At 46.5% G+C, this 20,148-nt stretch overlaps 1 protein-coding gene across 1 annotated transcript in view; it reads right to left on the bottom strand.

Moving 5' to 3' along the window:
- Positions 1-19,948, bottom strand: part of CABLES2 (Cdk5 and Abl enzyme substrate 2) — a 49,291-nt gene extending 29,343 nt beyond the window's left edge. The window contains exon 1 of the mRNA XM_083744439.1: positions 19,255-19,948. Coding sequence (XP_083600565.1) covers positions 19,255-19,826 — 572 coding nt within the window. The 5' untranslated portion in view covers positions 19,827-19,948. The remainder of the gene's footprint in view (positions 1-19,254) is intronic.
- Between the last annotated feature and the right edge of the window lie 200 nt (positions 19,949-20,148).

The raw sequence follows: 20,148 nt of genomic DNA, 5'->3' as shown, positions 1-20,148 counted from the left end.
CAAAGAGCAGACTCTCCTGGCTTCAGCGAAAGCAACGCGAAGCCTCCGCAGTGCAGGCTTCAGAGGCTTCGCGTTGCTATCGCTGAAGCCAAGGAGCCTGCATTCGCCCCATAGGACGCACACACATTTCCCCTTCATTTTTGGAGGGGAAAAAGTGCGTCCTATAGGGCGAAAAATACGGTATATATTGCAAACACATACACACACACACACAGGGCTCACCCAAAGTGAAATCCTGTAAACCTAAGAGATGCCCTAAGAAATCCCCATTTGTGACGGGGTGGGGGAGTGTCAAAATCTGGTATATTGTTACAGCAATAATATGGCCTATCTATATAGTCTTTTACAAGCAGATGCCAGAAGGCTGAGGTAGGAAGATGAAGGATGGATTTCAAGTAGTACCTATATGTTAATTAAATACTAGGCGACGGTGCCAATATACCATGGTTATGGCTCTGCAGTTCTGGGAAGCGAAGCATTAAAAAGCAACGGGGATTTTTATTTGAAGACATGGAAAGCCCTATCTGTAATGAAGCTTTCGCTCATCAAGTTTAATGGCATATTGTACATTAGATATAAATGTCAGGTTTCATGAAGAATTAAGACTTTAGTAAGAGATGGCTACCGGGAGGAACTGGGCCACAGGCTCCGATAATCAAAGACGACAGCCCACATCATCTTCATCTGTTCTTGAACTTTTGGTTATATTTATGGGACTGTTAAGAAGGAGGCTACAGAATGAACACAGTTTTTTTAAGTTCCAGATTTAAGCACAGCAAAAAGGGCCGGAATGTACTAATGAATGCCAGCAGTCAAAGGAATACAGTCATACCTTGGGTTACAGGCGTTTCAGGTTGTGTTTTTTGGGGGGTTATGGACCGCTGAAACCCGAAAGTACTGGAACTGATTACATCCGGGTTTCGGCAGTCGTGCATGCGCAGAAGCGCTAAATCACACTTTGCGCATGCTCTGCAACATAGCTGAAGCTCACAAAATAAAACACCTTAAATATATGTTGACAAAATATGTTGACAAAACATAATTTAGAAGTAGGTGATAACCTTTAACTTTGCAGGTTGAAATGACCCACATTTAACTGTGTAGGATAATTTTTGCATATTATCCTATACTTGATACACAGGGAATCCCAAACGTCTGAGTTCCTTGAGCCCTTGATATTACAAAGTTGTCACCAACCCCAACCCAAATCCCTAGGAATGCAAATAAAATAGAGTCAAGAAATGCAAATATATAATCAACATGTATTAATCATGAATCACCACAACTAGGAACCATAAAATGTAAAATAATAATAGGGAAGGAAAACAAGTGAAAACAACAATACAGTGGTGCCCCGCAAGACGAACGCCTCGCAAGACGAAAAACCCGCTAGATGAAAGGGTTTTCCGTTTTGGAGGCGCTTCGCAAAACGAATTTCCCTATGGGCTTGCTTCGCAAGACGAAAAGACTTGCGGAACGAATTAATTTCGTCTTGCGAGGCAACACTGTACCATACTTATCACCTCTAATAAGATGCAGGGGACGACAGAGGACAATATGGTTGGACAGTGTTCTTGAAGCTACGAACATGAGTTTGACCAAACTGTGGGAGGCATTGGAAGACAAGAGTGCCTGGCTTGCTCTGGTCCATGAGGTCACGAAGAGTCAGACACGACTAAACAACAATAAGATGCATGGGACTGATGGGCATGTGAATATTGGGCTAAAGGTTTGTGCATCTGAGTCCTAAGTCAACATGTACTTCAGGGTTCAGCCTGTTTCTCTGCTGAAGAGCACTAACAAGGCTGAATCCAGCTTTGGTTGCCTTTAAATTCCCTAGGTCTTTATTCATCCCACTGGCATGTGCTTGGCCACTGTGGGAACAGGATGCTAGACTACACGGGCCTTGCGTATGACCCAGCAGACCTCCTCTAATCTTGTAAAAGTACGCCTGTATTCTGAACATTTTAACCAGGAGATTAAAACTGGCTGAGTCTGTCCCTGCCAGGGTTATGAGAACCCTGTGGATAGGTTGCAATAAAAATAGTTGGGTGGAGACATAAGGACAATGCCACACTGGAGGTCACAGAAGGACTTCGACTTCATAGACTGGAACAGGCAGTTCTTTCCCAGGGACATAATCCCTTTTGTGATGTCATCCCCTCCTCTCCACTCTAAAATTAAGTCTTATCCTGCAGGAATCTTTACCACCACCTCTTTTACTTGTTTTTGCTCTCTGCTGGAGGGCAGGCAACAACAATAGCAGATGTGGGTTGACGACACCCATGCGGCAACAGGGGCACCCAGGACCCTGCTGCAGCCAACCCAAAGAAGGAAGACAGGGATTTGCCTTGTCCTGAGTCAGACCATGGGCCTATCCAGCTCAGTCATTGCCAGTGCTGCATGTGGAGATGCCGGGGGATCGAACCTGGAACTTTCTGTGTGCAACACCGATGCTCTGCCCCTGAGCTATGGAATTATGTCGTGCAATCATCATGCACTGCCTGCAGTTCACCGCTGTGTTTTAAATTAACGAAAAAGACACATTTAGTTTAGTAGCCAAGGCATAACTAATCTGTACCGAGCAGGAAGGGGAATACACTTCTGCTCAAGTATGTGTTAAGTGCTTGGCAGGATCAGGCCTTCATCTAGCTCAGCCTTTCTCAACCTGTGGGTCCCCAGATGTTGTTGAACTACAACTCCCATCATCCCTAGCTAGGAAGGCTCAGGGTTGATGGGAGTTGTAGTCCAACAACATCTGGGGACCCACAGGTTGAGAACCGCTGATCTAGCTAGTCCAGTATTCTTTGCAAGAATCCCAGCAATCAGAAGGTAGTCTTAGATGGCCCATCATCAACACATTCCTGTTATGAACATCTTATAGATGAAACGTGCCACAATCAAGTCTCGCAGAAACATACCTGCAAGATCTTTTAAAAGCAAAAGGCAAAATAATATCCTCCTCCCTGCAACATGATCTTGACTAGTTCGAACCAACCGTCACCAAAGAGCCTTTAAAATTGCTGCTTTGGATCTCATATGCTTTACACGGCAGCAGATGCACATAGCCTCCCTTCTCAAAAACTTCCTTGATAGCTGAGTCATTGTACCAATGTCACCACCCAATTAAACACAGGTTATTTTTATCTCTGTTCCGCCTTATTACAGATTACTGGCAGATCTCCTCCTTACACCTAAACTATGTGTGATTGTAGAGCCATGATTTAGGGCTGGACGTCTTGGCTGCGAGCCAGAGAACTGTCAAGGATCGTGGAAAGGGGCTCAAACCATCCCAGTGGGATGCTGAATTTCTCTCTCTGAACAGCTGGCCCCCAAATCATAGTACTTAGCATTTGTGTTGTGTTTTACAGCGTGCAAAGAGCTTTACATACTACAATCTTACTGAAAAGGTTTTGCAAATGCCACCCTGTGAGTTAGGCTAGGATTACTTTACCCATATTGGCATAATATAAAATAAAATTCCTCACCCCCATATATCTGCAACTGATCACTGTGCTCCACAGGAGACGGCCTCCCGCAGATTTCATCACATCAGGAGGTCCACTCCCAATGCTGCAGGAATCAGGCCTTTGGTAGCAATACCCACCCTTTTGAACTCCTTCCTGTTACATATCTGGCAGGGAGTATTAGAAACTCAGATATATAAGCTAGGTTCCAAATGGCTCCTTAAACCAAGGTTTCCATTGCCAGAATAGAATGTCTAGTTGCCTCTTTTTTTTGGAAAAATGGTTCTAAAGTCTTATTTTTCAAATGTTGGGATTGACTGTGATTGATTATCTGTTAAACATCTGGCTAGTTCAGATGACAACCTTAAGCTAGGCTGAGAACTTTGAGAACTTAGAAAAGAAAAAGTCACTTGACCCAGGGACAGTCCCCTTAATGGTGACATGGACCATTCATGACACAGAATATTCTTCACAACTGTGGCAACTAGACATTCCATTTTGGCGTTTGCCAGGTGCCTTCATTATATATCTTTAGGTGCCAGACAAAAACATTTCTCTATACCCAGGCCTTGGGCTGATTAACATTATATGGGCTTTTAAATGTTTGTTGGAAGAGGGATATTGGTTTGTTTTTGTTTTATTACATATTTTGTGTTCTTGTTTTGTATTTTTCTGCTGTGAACTGCCCTGTGATCTTCAGATGAAGGGTGGTATACAAACTTAATGACTAATAATAATAATAATAATAGTAATAACAGAATAAACATCTAGGGAAAGATCATAGGGAAAGATTGGTATACGGCAGCTTCCTTTGTTACACTTCATCAGCTCTAACTAGGCTACAACTGATCCCTATGATTTATTATTATTATTATTATTATTATTATTATTATTATTATTGAAAAACTCAATTCCTGAATTGTTACAGAGTAAGAAAGGCGGAAACCTCATAAATCAACACCTCCAAAATTATGGGACCTGGGAAGTGGCAAAACGTAGGCTCCTTTTCATTTGCATTTTGCTCTGAGCAAATATTGCAGTTGTGCCTCTTTCAGAGTTCTTTACAAATCATGACAGCTTAAAAAACACTTCATCCTATTTCACATGGCAGGAAGCGGAGATATTTGACATTTTGAGAAGAAGTGGGCTGTGAAAACCCCCGGAAAGTGCTTAAAAAAATATCCATCTCTAGTCTGAGACATAAAAGCACATTCACGGCCGTCCATTACAAGCTTCCCACTCATTTGAGAGAAGGAAGGAGGATATTTGTGGCCCTCAGGCATCACCCAGATGACTTATAAAGCACAATCATTTTACCTCCAAGAGGTCACTCAAGTTCCAATTGCGGTGATCCTGGAAGCGAGTACTGAAGACTGATTTTTCAACATGTGGTATACTGCTGGCTAAGTGACCAAACCAAGCATCACAGTAATTTAGAGTGGCAGAAGCTGCTGTTGTATGCAGGGAGCTGCCTTCTAAAGATTTCAGACCACTGTTCCATTCAGCCCAGTACTGTCTACTTTGAGAGTGGATCTCCAAGAGGAATCTTCTCCAGCGCTGCCTGGAGATGTCAGGGACAGAAACTTCTGCATGCACAGAATGTGTTCTGACACTGAATTATGGTGCAGACAGCTCTGAAAAGGATGCAGTTGGCCCCTTTACAGAACTGAGGAAGCAGAGCCTGCTCCTCTGCCAGTTTAAAGTCAAGAAACAGCAACAAAAGTATTTACAGAGTTCAAGGGACAGATATGTATGATGTGTTCAGTTTCTAGCACACACCATTCCCAGGAATCTGGTCACAAAACCACCAAAATGCACACCAATTCGAAAGCTGCATAATGGATTGGCAGCGGTTAATTTTATATAGTCACAGAGAGAGAATGCTTCTTGCTAGGGCAGTTTTGCTCATATGCAGATTGAATCAGATCAAATCAAATGAGGTTTCCTTAATCAGGCGACAACCCCAACAATACCCAGTTATATGAAGAGTCATCCCACACTGGCTTAATCCTAGCCTCTAACAGCTATGATGTTACAGGAACCACAACTACCATCATACCCAAACACTCTTCTTGCTGTCTGGGGCTGATGGGAACAGTATTAGAAACTCAGGTATATAAGCTAGTTGCCAAATGGCACCTTGAATCTAGGTTGTGGTCGCCAAAATGGAATGTCTATTCACCATCGGGTTGGACTAAATTCTATGATCTCAACTACATTGCTTGATCTGTAAAGGTATTGGTACCCCTGACCATTAGGTCCAGTCGCAGACGACTCTGGGGTTGTGTGCGCATCTTGCTCTATAGGCCGAGGGAGTCGGCGATCGTCTGCAGACAACTTCCGGGTCACGTGGCCAGCATGACTAAGCCGCTTCTGGCGAACCAGAGCAGCGCATGGAAACACCGTTTACCTTCCCGCCGGAGCAGTACCTATTTATCTACTTGCACTTTGACATGCTTTCGAACTGCTAGGTTGGCAGGAGCAGGGACCGAGCAACAGGAGCTCACCCCGTCGCAGGGATTCAAACTGCCAACCTTCTGATCGGCAAGCCCCAGGCTCTGTAGTTTAGAGCACAGTGCCACCCGCGTCCCTTGCTTGATCTGTAGCTTGCTCTAAATTCACTGGTCCCAGTATGCAAGATGCAGAAACACACACAGCAGAAATGAAATCAGCCATGGACCAAGGCAGATGTTTTTAAACTGTGGTCGCCAACCTGGTGCCCAGAAATCTCCATGTAGTCGCAATTGGACATGCACCAGTAGCAAAACGCACCTGGCTAATTTCGAACACTGGATGGGAGCTGGAGATCAACAACATCTGGAGGTCTGAAGGTTGCTCATTCCACTGGGCCTCTCGAGGCAAAAGTCAACCCCTTGAATTACGCCTGGATGTTACACAATCTATGAAGGATTATCCGGCCATTTCTATTTTGGTAGTTTTGGTAGCACAGTTGTGACTCACTGTAGGAAACAAAAGTCCCTTTTCCTTCTCACACGCCCCGCGAGGCAGAGATCCTATTTCCACGGCACAATGCAACAGCCTCTGGAATTGTGCAGCAATCAGCCATTTCGCAGGTAACTGAACTCACATTTCTAGCCCGGAGGCATCTGCTGTCATCTCCACTATCAAACATGTTACAACTCCCAGTCCTGTCCCTGTTGGGTAGCAGAACTGCACTGAGCAACACTTTAAGCAGTGAGCAACCTGACAGCCAACACAAAATCAGAGCACTAAGCTGGGGGCACTGCTTGCAGCATCCCCAATAAAGCTTGCCGTTGCTGTTACAGCTTTTTATTGTCGCCCCCGCCAGCATGAAGCTCTCTTCTTCTTCACCTACAATGGAAAGCCACCTCTCCCCTCCTTCAAATCCCTCCAATTTCTATGATGCGCTTGCAAAAAAAGCAAGCGACGCAAAAGACTTGAAGCACAGCAAAGTCTAACTCTGTGCCACTGCATTCATTTGTTCACAACAACCCCATGTTGCTCTTTCACCCAGTCCTCTGTTCTCTCTCTCCAGTCTTGCTTCTAGACTGCATACTCTTTAACACAGGGACTCCCTCATTCGTGCAGAAGCAGCAAAGCGCTATGTTTCGAGAACTGAACTTACTGTCTGTGTTAGAAACTGGGATAGGAAACCTAGGAGCCAAATGGCTTCTGGGACCTGGGTTGTGGGCGCCAAAACAGAATGTCTAGTCACCACTGGGGGTGGGAGGGAGGTCGGCAACACTTTTTATTTATCATTTTTGTAAGCATGAATTAATATACAATTCATGTAAGTGGCACTTTGTTAATATTACAATTTTATCAGAAATTGTTAATACGTGTTTCATTTGGCGCTGACAATAAAAATTTTGGTACCATACTTCAGTTTTCAAAACACTCCACTCTTTATTATTAAACTCCTTAACATCTCGTCTATCCTTAACATATAGTTTGAGGCTTCAAAGCACATGCATTTCAGCAATCCTTGAGTGTCAGCCAGGCGCAAAAAATGGCACCCAGACTTCTTGAGGTGCTTGCAAATGGAGAACCTTCAGGTGCAAAATGCACCTGGAACCCTGCTAATTTCGAACCCTGCTCACCATCTTTTCACCTGCTTCTATGAAGCAGATTTCATTTCGCCAACCCATCCTTGAGTATCCTAGAAGGTAAGCAGTAGAAAGCTTTTTGCAGCGACTGAACAGCCAAGGGTCAGAAACCCTTTGCAATTCTGCTGCAATTCATCCGCTGAACTACCAATAGATGGGGATCGGCCTTCCACCCACCAACTGTCCTAATGGGTCCTCCCAGCTCAATTTCTATTCTGAAGGAACGGAGTGTCCTGCTCTTCAGAGCCAGGGTCCCCAAACCAGTCAAGGCCTTTCAAACATGCTAAACGGCAGTGTCTTTCTAGCAGGAAGCTGAAATATAGAGCCATTTACATCTGCTACTGCTGATCTATTTGCTTACCCAGATGCGTCTCTCTCCCTCCACCCCCTTCAAGGCCACATTGGGACTTCAGAAGAACATAATCAAAAGCTGCGTAGTCAGGCAGATGTCTTTGCCTTCCTCACATTTCTCTGAGCTTTCATAACCTGTCAAATTTTCAAAGCCCTTCAGCTATCTTGGATGCCACAGAGAGAATCTGGCCTCTTTTTCCCCCCTGGACCAGTTGCAAAAATTCATTTTAAATCTAGCCCTGCCGCAATGCGCTCCCCCCTTCTCTCCACACCTTTCCCTTTGAGAAAACCAAGGGACACAAAAGCAGGAGCAGAAAGCAGAGGGATCAAAACCTCAAAAGGAAGCTAATTTTAAAAAGGAGTGGTGAGAGGAGAAGAAAAGGCAGAGCACGTCAGGGGTTCTTTTATTTGGCAATCATAGCAAGCATGCTGCCTATGGGAAGGTGTGCAGCGACAAACCCACTGTTCTCATTTCATGCCAGGAGGGCTTAAGGCAGGTGATCTTTTCCTCCTTATTATTAAAGCTTTTTCCTGGTACAACAAGATAAAAGGAACTAATCCAAATACAGTCATACCTCTGGTCGCAAACGTGATCCGTGTGGAAGGCACGTTCGCAACCCGCAGCGTTCGTAGCCTGAAGTGCCGCATCTGCGCATGTGCATGACGTGATTCGGCGCTTCTGCGTATGCACAAAACCCAGAACTAACCCGTTCCGGTACTTCTAGGTTCGGCGTGGTCCCCAACCCGAAAACGCACAACCCACAGCGTTCATAACCCAAGGTATGACGGTAAAAACAAAAACAGATGGGGGGGAGAGACAAGAAAACGCAGAGTCCTTTCTCAAAGGTAGCTCTTGTCTCACACAGGAAGTGGGGAACCCTCCCAGAGTCCCATCTCTCACCTGTGAGATTGGCATTTCCCAATTAGCGTGGAAAACTGTGTCAGGGAAGCCTGCATAGACGCCATGAGCTTTAAGCTTCAAGCACATGGCTTCCGCCAAAGGAACCTGAGAACTGTGCCCCCCCCGAGCTACAACTCCCAGTGTCCTTAACAAACTCAGTTCCCATGGAAGAAGCAATGCGCTTTGAATGTATGGTGTGCACAAAGTCCACATATACAAGCCTTGGATTATCAATGCATTCTGCAAGGTGTGACCTGGCCAGTGGCTCTTTTGAACTCTGTAGAATCATAAGAGTTGGAAGGGACTGTGAGGACCATCCAGCATTCTAGCCCAACCCCCTGCAATGCAGGAAACATTCGCCCAATGTGGTGGGGCTCAAACACTTTTGGTTTCTGTTTAGATCCACACAGCTTGCTCGCTTGCTCCCCTAACGCAAAACCCCACCTTTCCCCCTCCCAGCAGCATCCCAAGTCTACCTGCACACTTCCAGTAGCATCCCATGAAAGGAATACGTGAGAATGGCTAAGCGAAAACCCCGAGGGCTTTGAAAAGATCCAGGGTTGGGCATTCACTTTGCCTCTCCTATGAAATGTTTTTCTTCCGAGGTATATTGACAGCATAACTGCATAAGGATAACCAGAAAGGGGCCTGTGCAGAGGCGGCCACAAAACAGGAAAATGAACAATGCTTTCAGATTGATAACTGGGCCAAACAGAGTTGAATATGTATTACCTATATATTACCTATTCTGTCCAGTGGAAGGTGAGAGGTGGTTTGGGATGCCAGATTTTGGAGCCGCACAGAGCACTGCTGAAATTTGGGGCACCAAGGCCCACTAATGGAGTAACAAAGCAGCATACAAGTCCCTGCCCCACTGAGCTTACAAGGTAGATATGTACTAAATAAGAGTTTTCTTGCACACATCCTCATCTTTTAGCATTTAGAACAGATGCTTGGTCCTAGTTACAACCTGCCCCTTTTCTCTTCCTTTGCTTTGTGGTTTGGCTTTTTCTAACCAGATAAAGGCACCCCATGTCTCAAAAAGACTAAAAATACTACTATTATCTTTTTCGCTCACTGCTGCGATTGTGCTCCAAGAAAACTCCTGCCAAAGAAATGCTGAAGCCAACTGATCTGCCCTCCTTAGGAAGAACGGCTTTTAGATTCTGTTTCAAAAGTGCAATTCCTAATTACGGCTTTGCTGTACCCTTTCCTAATTGTGTAACTGATCCTCTTGAAATGTCAACATGCCATTTGAGTTCCGAATATTTGCTCTCAAAAGACACCCAAAAAAGAAGAAGAGAGAGTCAAACACCACATACTAAATAAAGCTACCCTGACCTATTATGTAAGAACAGCCTGAGTCAATATCATGTCAGCCCTACAAGTCATTAATTTTGAAGCCTGCAGGGACAAGGTTTTAATGCTCTTTTCTTTATTTGATACTGAGCAGATATTCTCCAGCTCCTCTCTCCACCCCCTAAAGGGGCACAGATATAAATGATGTGAAGTTTCCCACACTGCATCTTGCTTGCACTTCCAGGGATACACATCAGCACCACAAAGCCAGCAAAGTTCACCTGCCCCAAAGACCTTTCAGTCTAAACTTAGCTGGCTTGCCCCAGAAGGGCAAGACCACCTCCAAGCCTCAGCTGGAGAGCAGGCTCTTTTGCAATTGCAAAAACTTTGCTGTCAGCTGCTCATTAATGAGGCACAAATTGACCTCCACCACACTTCAATCACCCTGGATCACACAGCTGGAATTATGGTCTGCTGCACCATGGAATTCAGGGACAGGGTCGACAACAAGGTTTCCAAGACCCAATCACAGCACAGGCAGTGGGGTTGGGCAGGCGTTTTTCCACGTTCCTCATGTACTTCCTGTGCCCATGTTCCTTCCTGTGATATTTACTATGCATGGGAGAGGAGGTCTTGTAGCCTTCTCTGGGACAGGGCTGTGGCTCAGTGGTACAGAATCTGCATTGCACATCGAAGGTCCCAGGTTCAATCCTTGGCATTGCCAGGTAGGGATGGGCTGCTTTCCTGAAACCCTGGGCAGCTGCTGGCAGTCAGTGTAGGCTATACTGAGCTAGGTGGGCTGACTTGATATAAAGGCAGCTTCATATGATTCTCTGTCTTCCCTAGCACCAGAAAGGGATGATATTACGGGAAGAAGAGAAGAAGAAGAGTTTGGATTTGATATCCTGCTTTATCACTACTCGAAGGAGTCTCAAAGGGGCAAACAATCTCCTTTCCCTTCCTCCCCCACAACAAACACTCTGTGAGGTGAGTGAGGCTGAGAGACTTCAGAGAAGTGTGACTAGCCGAAGGTCACCCAGCAGCTGCATGTGGAGGAGCGGGGAATCGAACCCGGTTCACCAGATTACGAGTCCACTGCTCTTAACCACTACACCACACTGGCTTACAGGATGTTTACCTAGCAATGCCACTTTGCTCCTTCCATTGCTTCCAGAGGATGGAGAAACTGTAAGGAATGCAAGCCAATGAGAGAGGCCACCTGCTCCCTTGATTAATGTTCCTGGAAGAAATCTCAGCTAAGGGTAAAGGTAAAGGTACCCCTGCCCGTACGGGCCAGTCTTGACAGACTCTAGGGTTGTGCGCTCATCTCACTATAGAGGCCGGGAGCCAGCGCTCCAAAGACACTTCCGGGTCACGTGGCCAGCGTGACGAAGCTGCTCTGGCGAGCCAGCACCAGCGCAGCACACGGAAACGCCGTTTACCTTCCCGCTATAAAGCGGTACCTATTTATCTACTTGCACTTTTAAGGGTGCTTTCGAACTGCTAGGTGGGAAGGAGCTGGGACTGAACGACGGGAGCTCACCCCGCCGCGGGGATTTGAACTGCCGACTATGCGATCGGCAAGTCCTAGGCGCTGAGGTTTTACCCACAGCGCCACCTGCTGTATTCTAGCTCATACTAAGAAGAAAGGGCTTGCAAAAAATCGGTCCCAAGGTGGTCCCTTCCTTAGAGGCTAAAACCCACCAGCTACTACTACAATGGCCGTGTTCTATCCTACCCGGTTCCAGGCTGCCTAGGGCTAACATGTAGGGCACTGGGTAGCTGCATTACAGCATATCATTAATGAAAGCAAATGGATGGGCAGGAACGAGACTGCAGCTTCAATCTGCAGCTAGGAGGATAAGAGAAAGGATTCTCTTAAGAGTTGCTGCCCATTGATGCACAGACAGCCCAGAACTAAACGGAGGAACAGTCTGATCCTGGTGTAGGGCAGTTCTCTCTGTTCTGAGCCTTTAAGGGCTGCATCTGGTTGTTTAAGCAACACCAGGGAAGCACAATCCACAATACAGACAGGAGGCACACCTGCTGCCTTTACCTGACAAGCTTCCAGCTTTGCATTTTCTGCCAGTTACGTACATCTGGCAAACTGGAAGGAGATCTGGCAAGAAAGAGAAGCTTGTTCAAAGGGTCACGGCAAGGACATTGCGCAGCAACCATGCTGTGACAGCTCCTTTTGAATGTGGCTTGGCACAAGAAGAGGCTGAATTATGATTTATATGATGCAGGCAGAGCCTGAATGCTGCTGCAGCCTGTATATTTTAGGACGGGGTTGTTCTAGATCTGCAAGAGGGGTCACCAAAGCACCTGGCTTCCTTATACAGGCTGAGCCAAAGGGTTGCTCTCCAGAAATTCTGGGCTCATTCTCAGTGACGGACGACTGATACGTCAGTCACAACGGGAAGCCTGGAACTTTAATCCTGTTTATGCCAGGGTTGAAAGGGAATCACACCCAGTGTTAGAAACTCAGATATATAAGCTAGGCACCAAATGGCTCTTTAAACCAGGGTTACAGTCGCCAAAACGGAATGTGTCATTGCCAATTGGGGGCCAGGGGGCTTGAAAGCCATATTTTTCAATACAACTTTTTGGTTCCTGAAATTTGTGCTGATTGTGCAGATAAAATATAACAGGATGTGTTGTTAGTGTGTGAAAGCAGGCAAGATCCAAGGATCCCCAAGCATGCATCCTGGCGCCTGGGCATCTTCACGTAGTCACAAGTGAACGATAGCCAGGTGCAAAATGCGCCTGGCAAATTTCAAACGCTGATCACAAGAGGACTGCAGGAAGAGGTCACAGAGGAAAAGGCTTTGCAAGGGAGCCAAGGGGGGGGGGGGAAGAAGGGTGCACCCTCGTACCAATGAACTAACTGCGATGCCAAAATGTCTAAGGCAACATCACCACCGTTGCATTTTTAGCACTCGATGCTTAAAAAAAAACGCTTTGTAAATAAAATGGCACCACTAAGTTAGTTGAAAAGAATATGAAGACAAGTGAAATTTAAGAAAAGATAAATTTTGGATAAATATTATGTCTAAATTAAGTATTTAAGGTTTGGATAAAAGTATCTAAAGTTAGGGACACAATATTGGAAAATTATAAAATAAGAATTGAAACAAGGTGATAAATTGCTGGTTAAAGTTTTATAAACCAGGAACGCAGGAACGAGAGATGTGAGGAAGTCCAAAAAGCGAAGAAAATATGGTTATTATAAGGTGTAAGTGCTTTTTCTTTTTTGTTGTTCTTTTGTTTTTTCTTCTTTATTGTATTAAGAAAATCTTTAATAAATATTAAAAAAAACAAAAACCGCTTTGTGTTCCCTACTCAGGCAGTCCAATATTATGTACAACCTATGCAACAGAACCCTTCCCCAAGTAATGCAAGGGAGGATTCAATGGCTAGATAAACAGGGAAAGGAGACTGCGATGGGTGGTTGTTCCTGAAGAAGGAATTACTAATGCCACGACGACAAATAATTCCAATCAGACAAACCAACCAATAGCTGGACCAAGCAAGGGGCAGATAAACAAGTCATGCCACTGTACTAGAACTAACAGGTTTATATAACAGGAGAATGGATTTTGGATGAACACTAGGAGAAACTTCTTAACTCCAAGGGCTGTTCAACCACGGATCCAGGTCACTACAGCGGTGGTGGCTTCACCTGCAGCGAAAGATTTTGAAGCAGAGGCTGGATAGCCTCTGTTGAGGATGCTCAGGCTCCAAATTTCCCGCCTTGAGAAAGGGTGTTTGCTAGATGGTGTATGTGCTCCCCTCTCACTCCACAAAGCAACTCTGATTCATTTCAATGTTTTTGCTTGTATCATTTATTCTGCTTGCCCTAAAGAAGTGAAGGGAAAGATGCAGGGCATTGGCTACTCCTCCTCAAACCGCGGAAATCTTATTTGGCCATCGCTCTGGGCTCTGAGAGAACGATTGCCCACACAGTTCTCAGGCATATCACTGCAGCTGCGAGAAGCCTACTCTTTGCAAAATAATAAAAGGTTGGTATTCAGGAAACTGAATTCCTCTTCCCAAGAGCTTGTTTTGTTCCATCTGAGTGCTAACAAGAATTGCAGTACGCACACACACAACTGTGCAGGGCTTACGCCAGCTCAGAGAAGAAGGTGCCATCTATGGATGTAAGAATATCAGAAGAGGAACTCTGTGACAGGACAAACAAATATCTGCTCCAGAATCCGGTTCTCACAGTGGCTCACCATAGGCCCATGGGACGCATGCAAGCAAGACTGAGCTCTCCCCACTTGAGAATCCCACAAGTGCATGCTGCCTCCAACTGTGGAAGATCAGTATCAATGTGCTGCGAACCCTGCCACACTGTTAGCCTAGGGCATGTCCTTTTAGGGGGTGCGACTTAATTGTTCCAAATTTCTTCAGTGAGGGGTTTTATAAATATGTTTTGGGGTGTGAGAAATTCAAATCTGCTATTATTTTTGTGATTGGACAACTTTTGGCTCACTAAGTCTTTGTTTGATGGAGAAGCACATGACATGCTTTTGGAAAACCAAAGCATTTTAATTTTACCTTCTGAAAACGTCAGGTAATGCTAAATAACAACAACAACAATAATAATAATAAGCAATAATAGTAACATACAATATAACTGCCAGTACTTGGCAATCATTTTTCATTATTTCTATGCAATTTCACACACATTTCACTTACCAAGCAAAACTAAATTATATTAATTTAACAAAAATATCCTTTGAATTCCCAAGCCATGCTACAACCTTTTACCACCCCTCATTTTTGGAAGCTGAAAGTTGAAAAATCCAGTACGCTCTCCATGTTAGCCCAAACCCTGCTTCTTTGGAGCCATTTTCTCACACCCTGGCTCAGAAAACACACAGTAGGGAGAAGAATCTCAACCGATGGTATGTGGGAAGCTCCATTATTCCAAGCCACACCACTGACCCACCTAGCTCAGTACTGTCAGATCTGACTGGTAGCAGCTTTCCGGGGGTTCAGAGTGGAGTCTTTTTCCAGCCCTTTCTGTAGATGTTGGTGATTGGACCCGGGATCTTTTGCACACAAAGAATGTGCTGCACCACCGAGTTCTGACCTTTCTCACTTGCCTCGTGCCCAGCCTCCACATTCTGGAGAGCGTGGAAGCACAACTGGTTACAGAGTTCCTAATGGTAGACAGAGATTTTATGCGCACATTACCCTTTGCTACAGTCTACCCAATGCTTGGAGGCCAGGGGGGGCATGACCTGAAGCTGAACATATATCCAGGGAAGGGGAGCATGGCTAAGGTGCCACTGGCATGTAATGATCCTTGCTTAAAAATAAAATAAAACCAACTGAGGTGCTAGCGGAGAGGTTAGTCAGCAACATCAGTTTTGCAAGCAGAACAGAAATAATTATGCTTTTGGTAAACATGAGCTCTGGGATGCCACAGGCTCAGGCTGGAAATTTCTGAACCCGACAGCCTGACTTTCATTAAAAGCAGCAATTCTTAATTCTTCCCTGCAAAACACTTGGCGTTCCTCTTCTCCGGAGGCTCACCCTCAAAGCTCGACAGCGCACAACAAGCCTATTATAACCGAAGAGCCAGGGCAAACAAACAAAGACAGGGCAGTGAAGCAACACAAACATACAAGGGAAATAGTTTTTGTCTGGGCAGGGTAATTTACAGGCCGGATCAAGGAATTTACAGGCCTACCGGGAACGCATTGTGCCCAGGTTAGAAAAGCACAATAAGAGAAGTTTGCTCTGCTCTCCCAGGGCTGCCATTTGGTGGATTAAACTACAGATAACAACCCCTTCTCCCAATCCTAACTGGTCAACCGATGAGTAAAATATGCAAGTTATTAATGTGTTAAAAGCAGTTAACAGTGAACCTAGAGAAAAACATATTGATGGCAAAAGTGAGGGTCTTTAGAAGACTCAAATGCAGGTACTCTCAGAAACTTGGTGGAAGGCCATCTATGGTTCTCCTTGAAGGTCTCTTGACTTCATCCTACATGGTCAATGGTCACCGACGACAGGAATTCCACAACAACTGGGAGACAGATCATCCCCACCCCTGATTTATGGAGTACCACACCAGGCCACACTCAGCAAGCGTGATGGATTTAAGCTCCTGAACGCTGGGTAATCAAAACGACACTATTCTGACCAGCTCTACACATTTCCTTCCTGCTTCCTCCTGGACCCTGCATACGGGTCACGGACACATCCTCCAGGTACTCCAGGAGACTCAATGTCATGCAAATTAAATGTGGCAAGACAAGAATTTCAGGGATGGCCAACACCTGAATGAGAGTTGCATTCACGCGTCACTGTGAAGCACGAGGACCGGAATCTAAGGATCCCATTGTTATCAGATGACACCACAATACGCATATACTTATTTATGTTCTTGATTATATGGCATGTTTGGTAGTGTGCAGGCCATGACAAAATAATAATAGTTAGCTTTTTAATAAGCCTCTCTTGCCTTGCCTTCCTATATTGACATGGACAGACAGCAAATACTGGCTTGAACTGATCGCATCCCATTTGCATCTTGTGTCCCAAGTCGCTCAGGGCAACTGCATCTCAATAACCCCTTTGGGCCATTCATTCTCCCAGGCCATTGCCAAAAAGCTTCATGTAGTAATAAACATTAAAAGCAAAATATTTCTGTTGTAAATGGAACAGTCCGACTCTCATGGCCTTTTGCTATTGCTCAACATTTATTAATACTGTAATTATTCCTAGTTGTTAGGGGATTTGGTGGTGGTGGGGGGTGTTCTTTGACATTTTCACTTGTTTGCCATGAAAAGTTGAAATGGCTTATATGTGTGTGATGAGAGGCTCCTTAGTTGTGCGAAGCTTGCTGTAAAACAAAACATAGCATTTCTTATCGCCTGCTCAGGTTTCTAGCCCCTAAGAGGTAGATATCTGGTTGGAGGGAGCATCCTTTATGTTAGGATATCGCTGCCTTGTATTGTTTTGCTATCTGATGGATTTATGACATTCTGTTGCATCCCCTAATATATATTTTATGGTTTTTAATAGGCTGTTCACTCCTTTCAGGGGTGTGTGTGTGTGGACTTTGGGTCAAAAAAGTGGCATATAATATACTGCAAGGGAATCAGCACCCTATCTTTATTTACTCTCTTAATATGTTTCTTCCTACAGAGATGCTGCTGCTAAATTTATTTACTGTTGTCTAAGAGCCTTCAGCGGCTCCTGCAGGCTGCCATGAATGACTGTCGGTTTGGGAGTCATAGAATTGTAGTGCTGTAAGGTACCCCCCCCTCTGTAATGTCGTTTCTGTGTGGCCAGACAACACACAGGGAAAATCCGAGGTGGGAGAGGGGTCCAGAAGAAAGTTGGGCTTCTGGAAGGATGGCCTGAGGGAAGACTACTCCTGAATCTTCGAATGGGGCATTATAAACTCAAAAGAGCTAAAACCACTTGACTCTTCTCTAAGCACAACACAGGGCTTGGGTCACCACTGTGCACCATTCCTCGAACACCCAAGCACAACCCTACATGCCCTTTGGTAAAATCTGCTTTTCCTCTCAACATACGCACAATAATTTTAAGGACCCTTGAGCAGCTGATTTTTTGAGCAGCAAATTAAATAGCATCCCCAATAGACCTAGCAAAACAAAGGCACAGCTCATGCCACCTTTTTGCTAAGTCCCATAAGGTCAACGCAGAACCTGAATTCCACTAGTGGAATTCTCAAGAGCATCCTCAAAGCACAGTCGAGTTATGAATCCCAGGAGAAGTTACTTAGACTCTCATAATATGAAAGGGAAAGAAGTACGGTGTTAATTTGGGCTCATCACCAAACCTCTCCATAGGGCAGTGAGGCCCATAAGCAGAGCGGGAGATATTCCCTAGGGTTTGTGGGAAGCAAAAGTATAGCTCCCGGCAAAACATGGACTTATGTTAAGACATTAAAATGTTGTAAGACATAGGCATGTAAGTTTATCATGAATCACTTTATTTGTATGCCAAAGTTAAAACCTTTCTCAAGGCAGCATATTAAAACAACATATTTAAAAAACTCACAAGCCTAATAATACTAGTCATAAACATGAAACAAGACATCAGAAAGTAAGCAGCCAAACTGAACATTTCCACATAATTCCTAAGAACCAAAATAATGATAGAATAAAATAACATCAACAATAGCAGCAACCCCGTCCCCAGATAAGCCTCATAAACCCTATTAGTCTATTAGATACCTTATTAGCATCTAAGACCAAATGCTTCTGGGGGGCAGGGAAAGGAAAGAGAAGAATCCACATCAAAAGTAAAGATGCCAGAAAGACTCTCTCATCCTTTATACACTTAAGATAAAGAGACTTGTTGGAGCAAGTCTGCAATCCTGCACAGACTTGCTTCAGAGTAAGCACCATTTACAATGCAGCTGTTTGGATGTTTACTCACAAATACACCACATTGAAGCCTGCAATGGAAAAGGGCCCTAGCTCAGTGATAGAAGATCTGTTTTGTCTCTCGTTCAGTCCTTGGAGCCGGGAGGGAAGGGGCTGCGCGTGAACCCTGCATGAAACGCTGGAGAGCTGCTGCCAGCCTGTGTCGACAATATTGAGCTACATGGACTAAAAAAAAGGGGGAAAGTCCGGCCAGGTAAGTTATGGCTGTAGTCTTAGGACGGCTCTTCTTCCATAAAGAAAAAGTCAACCATATAAAAGCAGGCGGGCCTTTTTAACCCCTTCGTGCGCGTTTGTTTATTGCAGCGTTTACAAATGACGCCGCTGGGGCAGCCTTTAGCTAGCTATAAAACAAAACAATAAAAACACACACCGACGACAGGATCTCCAGCCTGCAAGGGACCGATTATATCTGCCCAGCAATCCAATAAAACGGACAGGTGGGCGTGGGGAACAAGGAAGAAAGGGGCGACTCTGAATAGGTGTAAGAGGAACCGATTGCCTTCGGAGACAAAACCCGACGTAAAGAGGGAAAGCGTTTGCGCAGCGCAAGAAGACTGAAGATTGGACACATGTATACATGTGCATTTAGATCCGGAAACTGGTCAAACGCAGGCACCTGCCCGAACTCCCCCTCCCACCCCGCTTTTTCCCAAAAGGACCCAGGAATCCGAGACACACCTCCCCCCCCCCCTCGGGGCCCTCCTCACCTTTGCCTCTGCACTTCCAAGGGGATCCCTCCTCCGGCGGCGGCGATGCTCTGGGTGGGGCTCAGCAGCCCCGCAGGGGCGACGCCCGGCTTTGCCAAGACCCCTGCGGCTGCGACGGCCGGGGCGGGCACCACGGGGCAGAGCGGGCTGCCCAGCAGGAGCTGGGGCAGGAGGGCGGCGGCGGCGGCGCCCAGCCCGCGGGAAGGGTCCAGCTCGGCGGCGGCGGCGGCGGGCAGCAGCAGCCCCGGCGGGGTGGCGAGCAGGAGCCTGGAGGCGGGCAAAGCATCGTCGTCGGGCCGCTCCCCGGGGGCCGCGGCGGAGGACGAGGGCGGCGGGCGCGGCGGAGGCGGCTGCTGCTGCTGCGGAGACTGCAGCGGCGTCTTGCCCGGGGCCAGGCACGGCGGCCGCCCGTCCAGGGAGATGTTGTTGAGGAAGAAGAGGGCGGCCTGCCGCCGGCGAGAATCCCCGCCGCGCTTCCTCGCCGGCGGAGGCGGCGCGGGCTCCCCGGGCGGTTGAGGAGGAGGCTCCGGGGGCTCCCGGTCCGCGGACGAACCGCACGCAGCCGCAGCCATTCTCTCCGCTCGCTGCTGCTGCTGCTGCCACCAGCGGCCGCCCGGGCAGCCGTCGCGGCCGCCCCAAGCCCGGCCGGGTGGAGCTCTCTCCGCGCTGCCCAGCGAGAGGGCGCTCGCCCAGGCGGCTCGCAAGGCCATTGGCCGCGGCGCGCCGCTATGCAAATACTCGAGGCGGTCCCGCCGACCAGCCCATTGGCTGCCGCGCTTCCCTATTGTCTGCCTGGCGCCGCCCCGTCGCCTCCTTCCGCCCGGCCGCAAAAGCGCTTTTTTTTCTCCCTCGGCGCCGCCTCTTCCTCCCTCTTGCCCAACGGAGCCGCCCGGG

This window comes from Podarcis gaigeae, assembly GCF_964106915.1.
Source record: "Podarcis gaigeae genome assembly, chromosome: 6".
In the NCBI taxonomy this organism is placed as follows: domain Eukaryota; kingdom Metazoa; phylum Chordata; class Lepidosauria; order Squamata; family Lacertidae; genus Podarcis; species Podarcis gaigeae.
The sequence above is the reverse complement of the archived record's forward strand: the minus strand, read 5'-3'. Positions and strand labels throughout refer to the sequence as shown.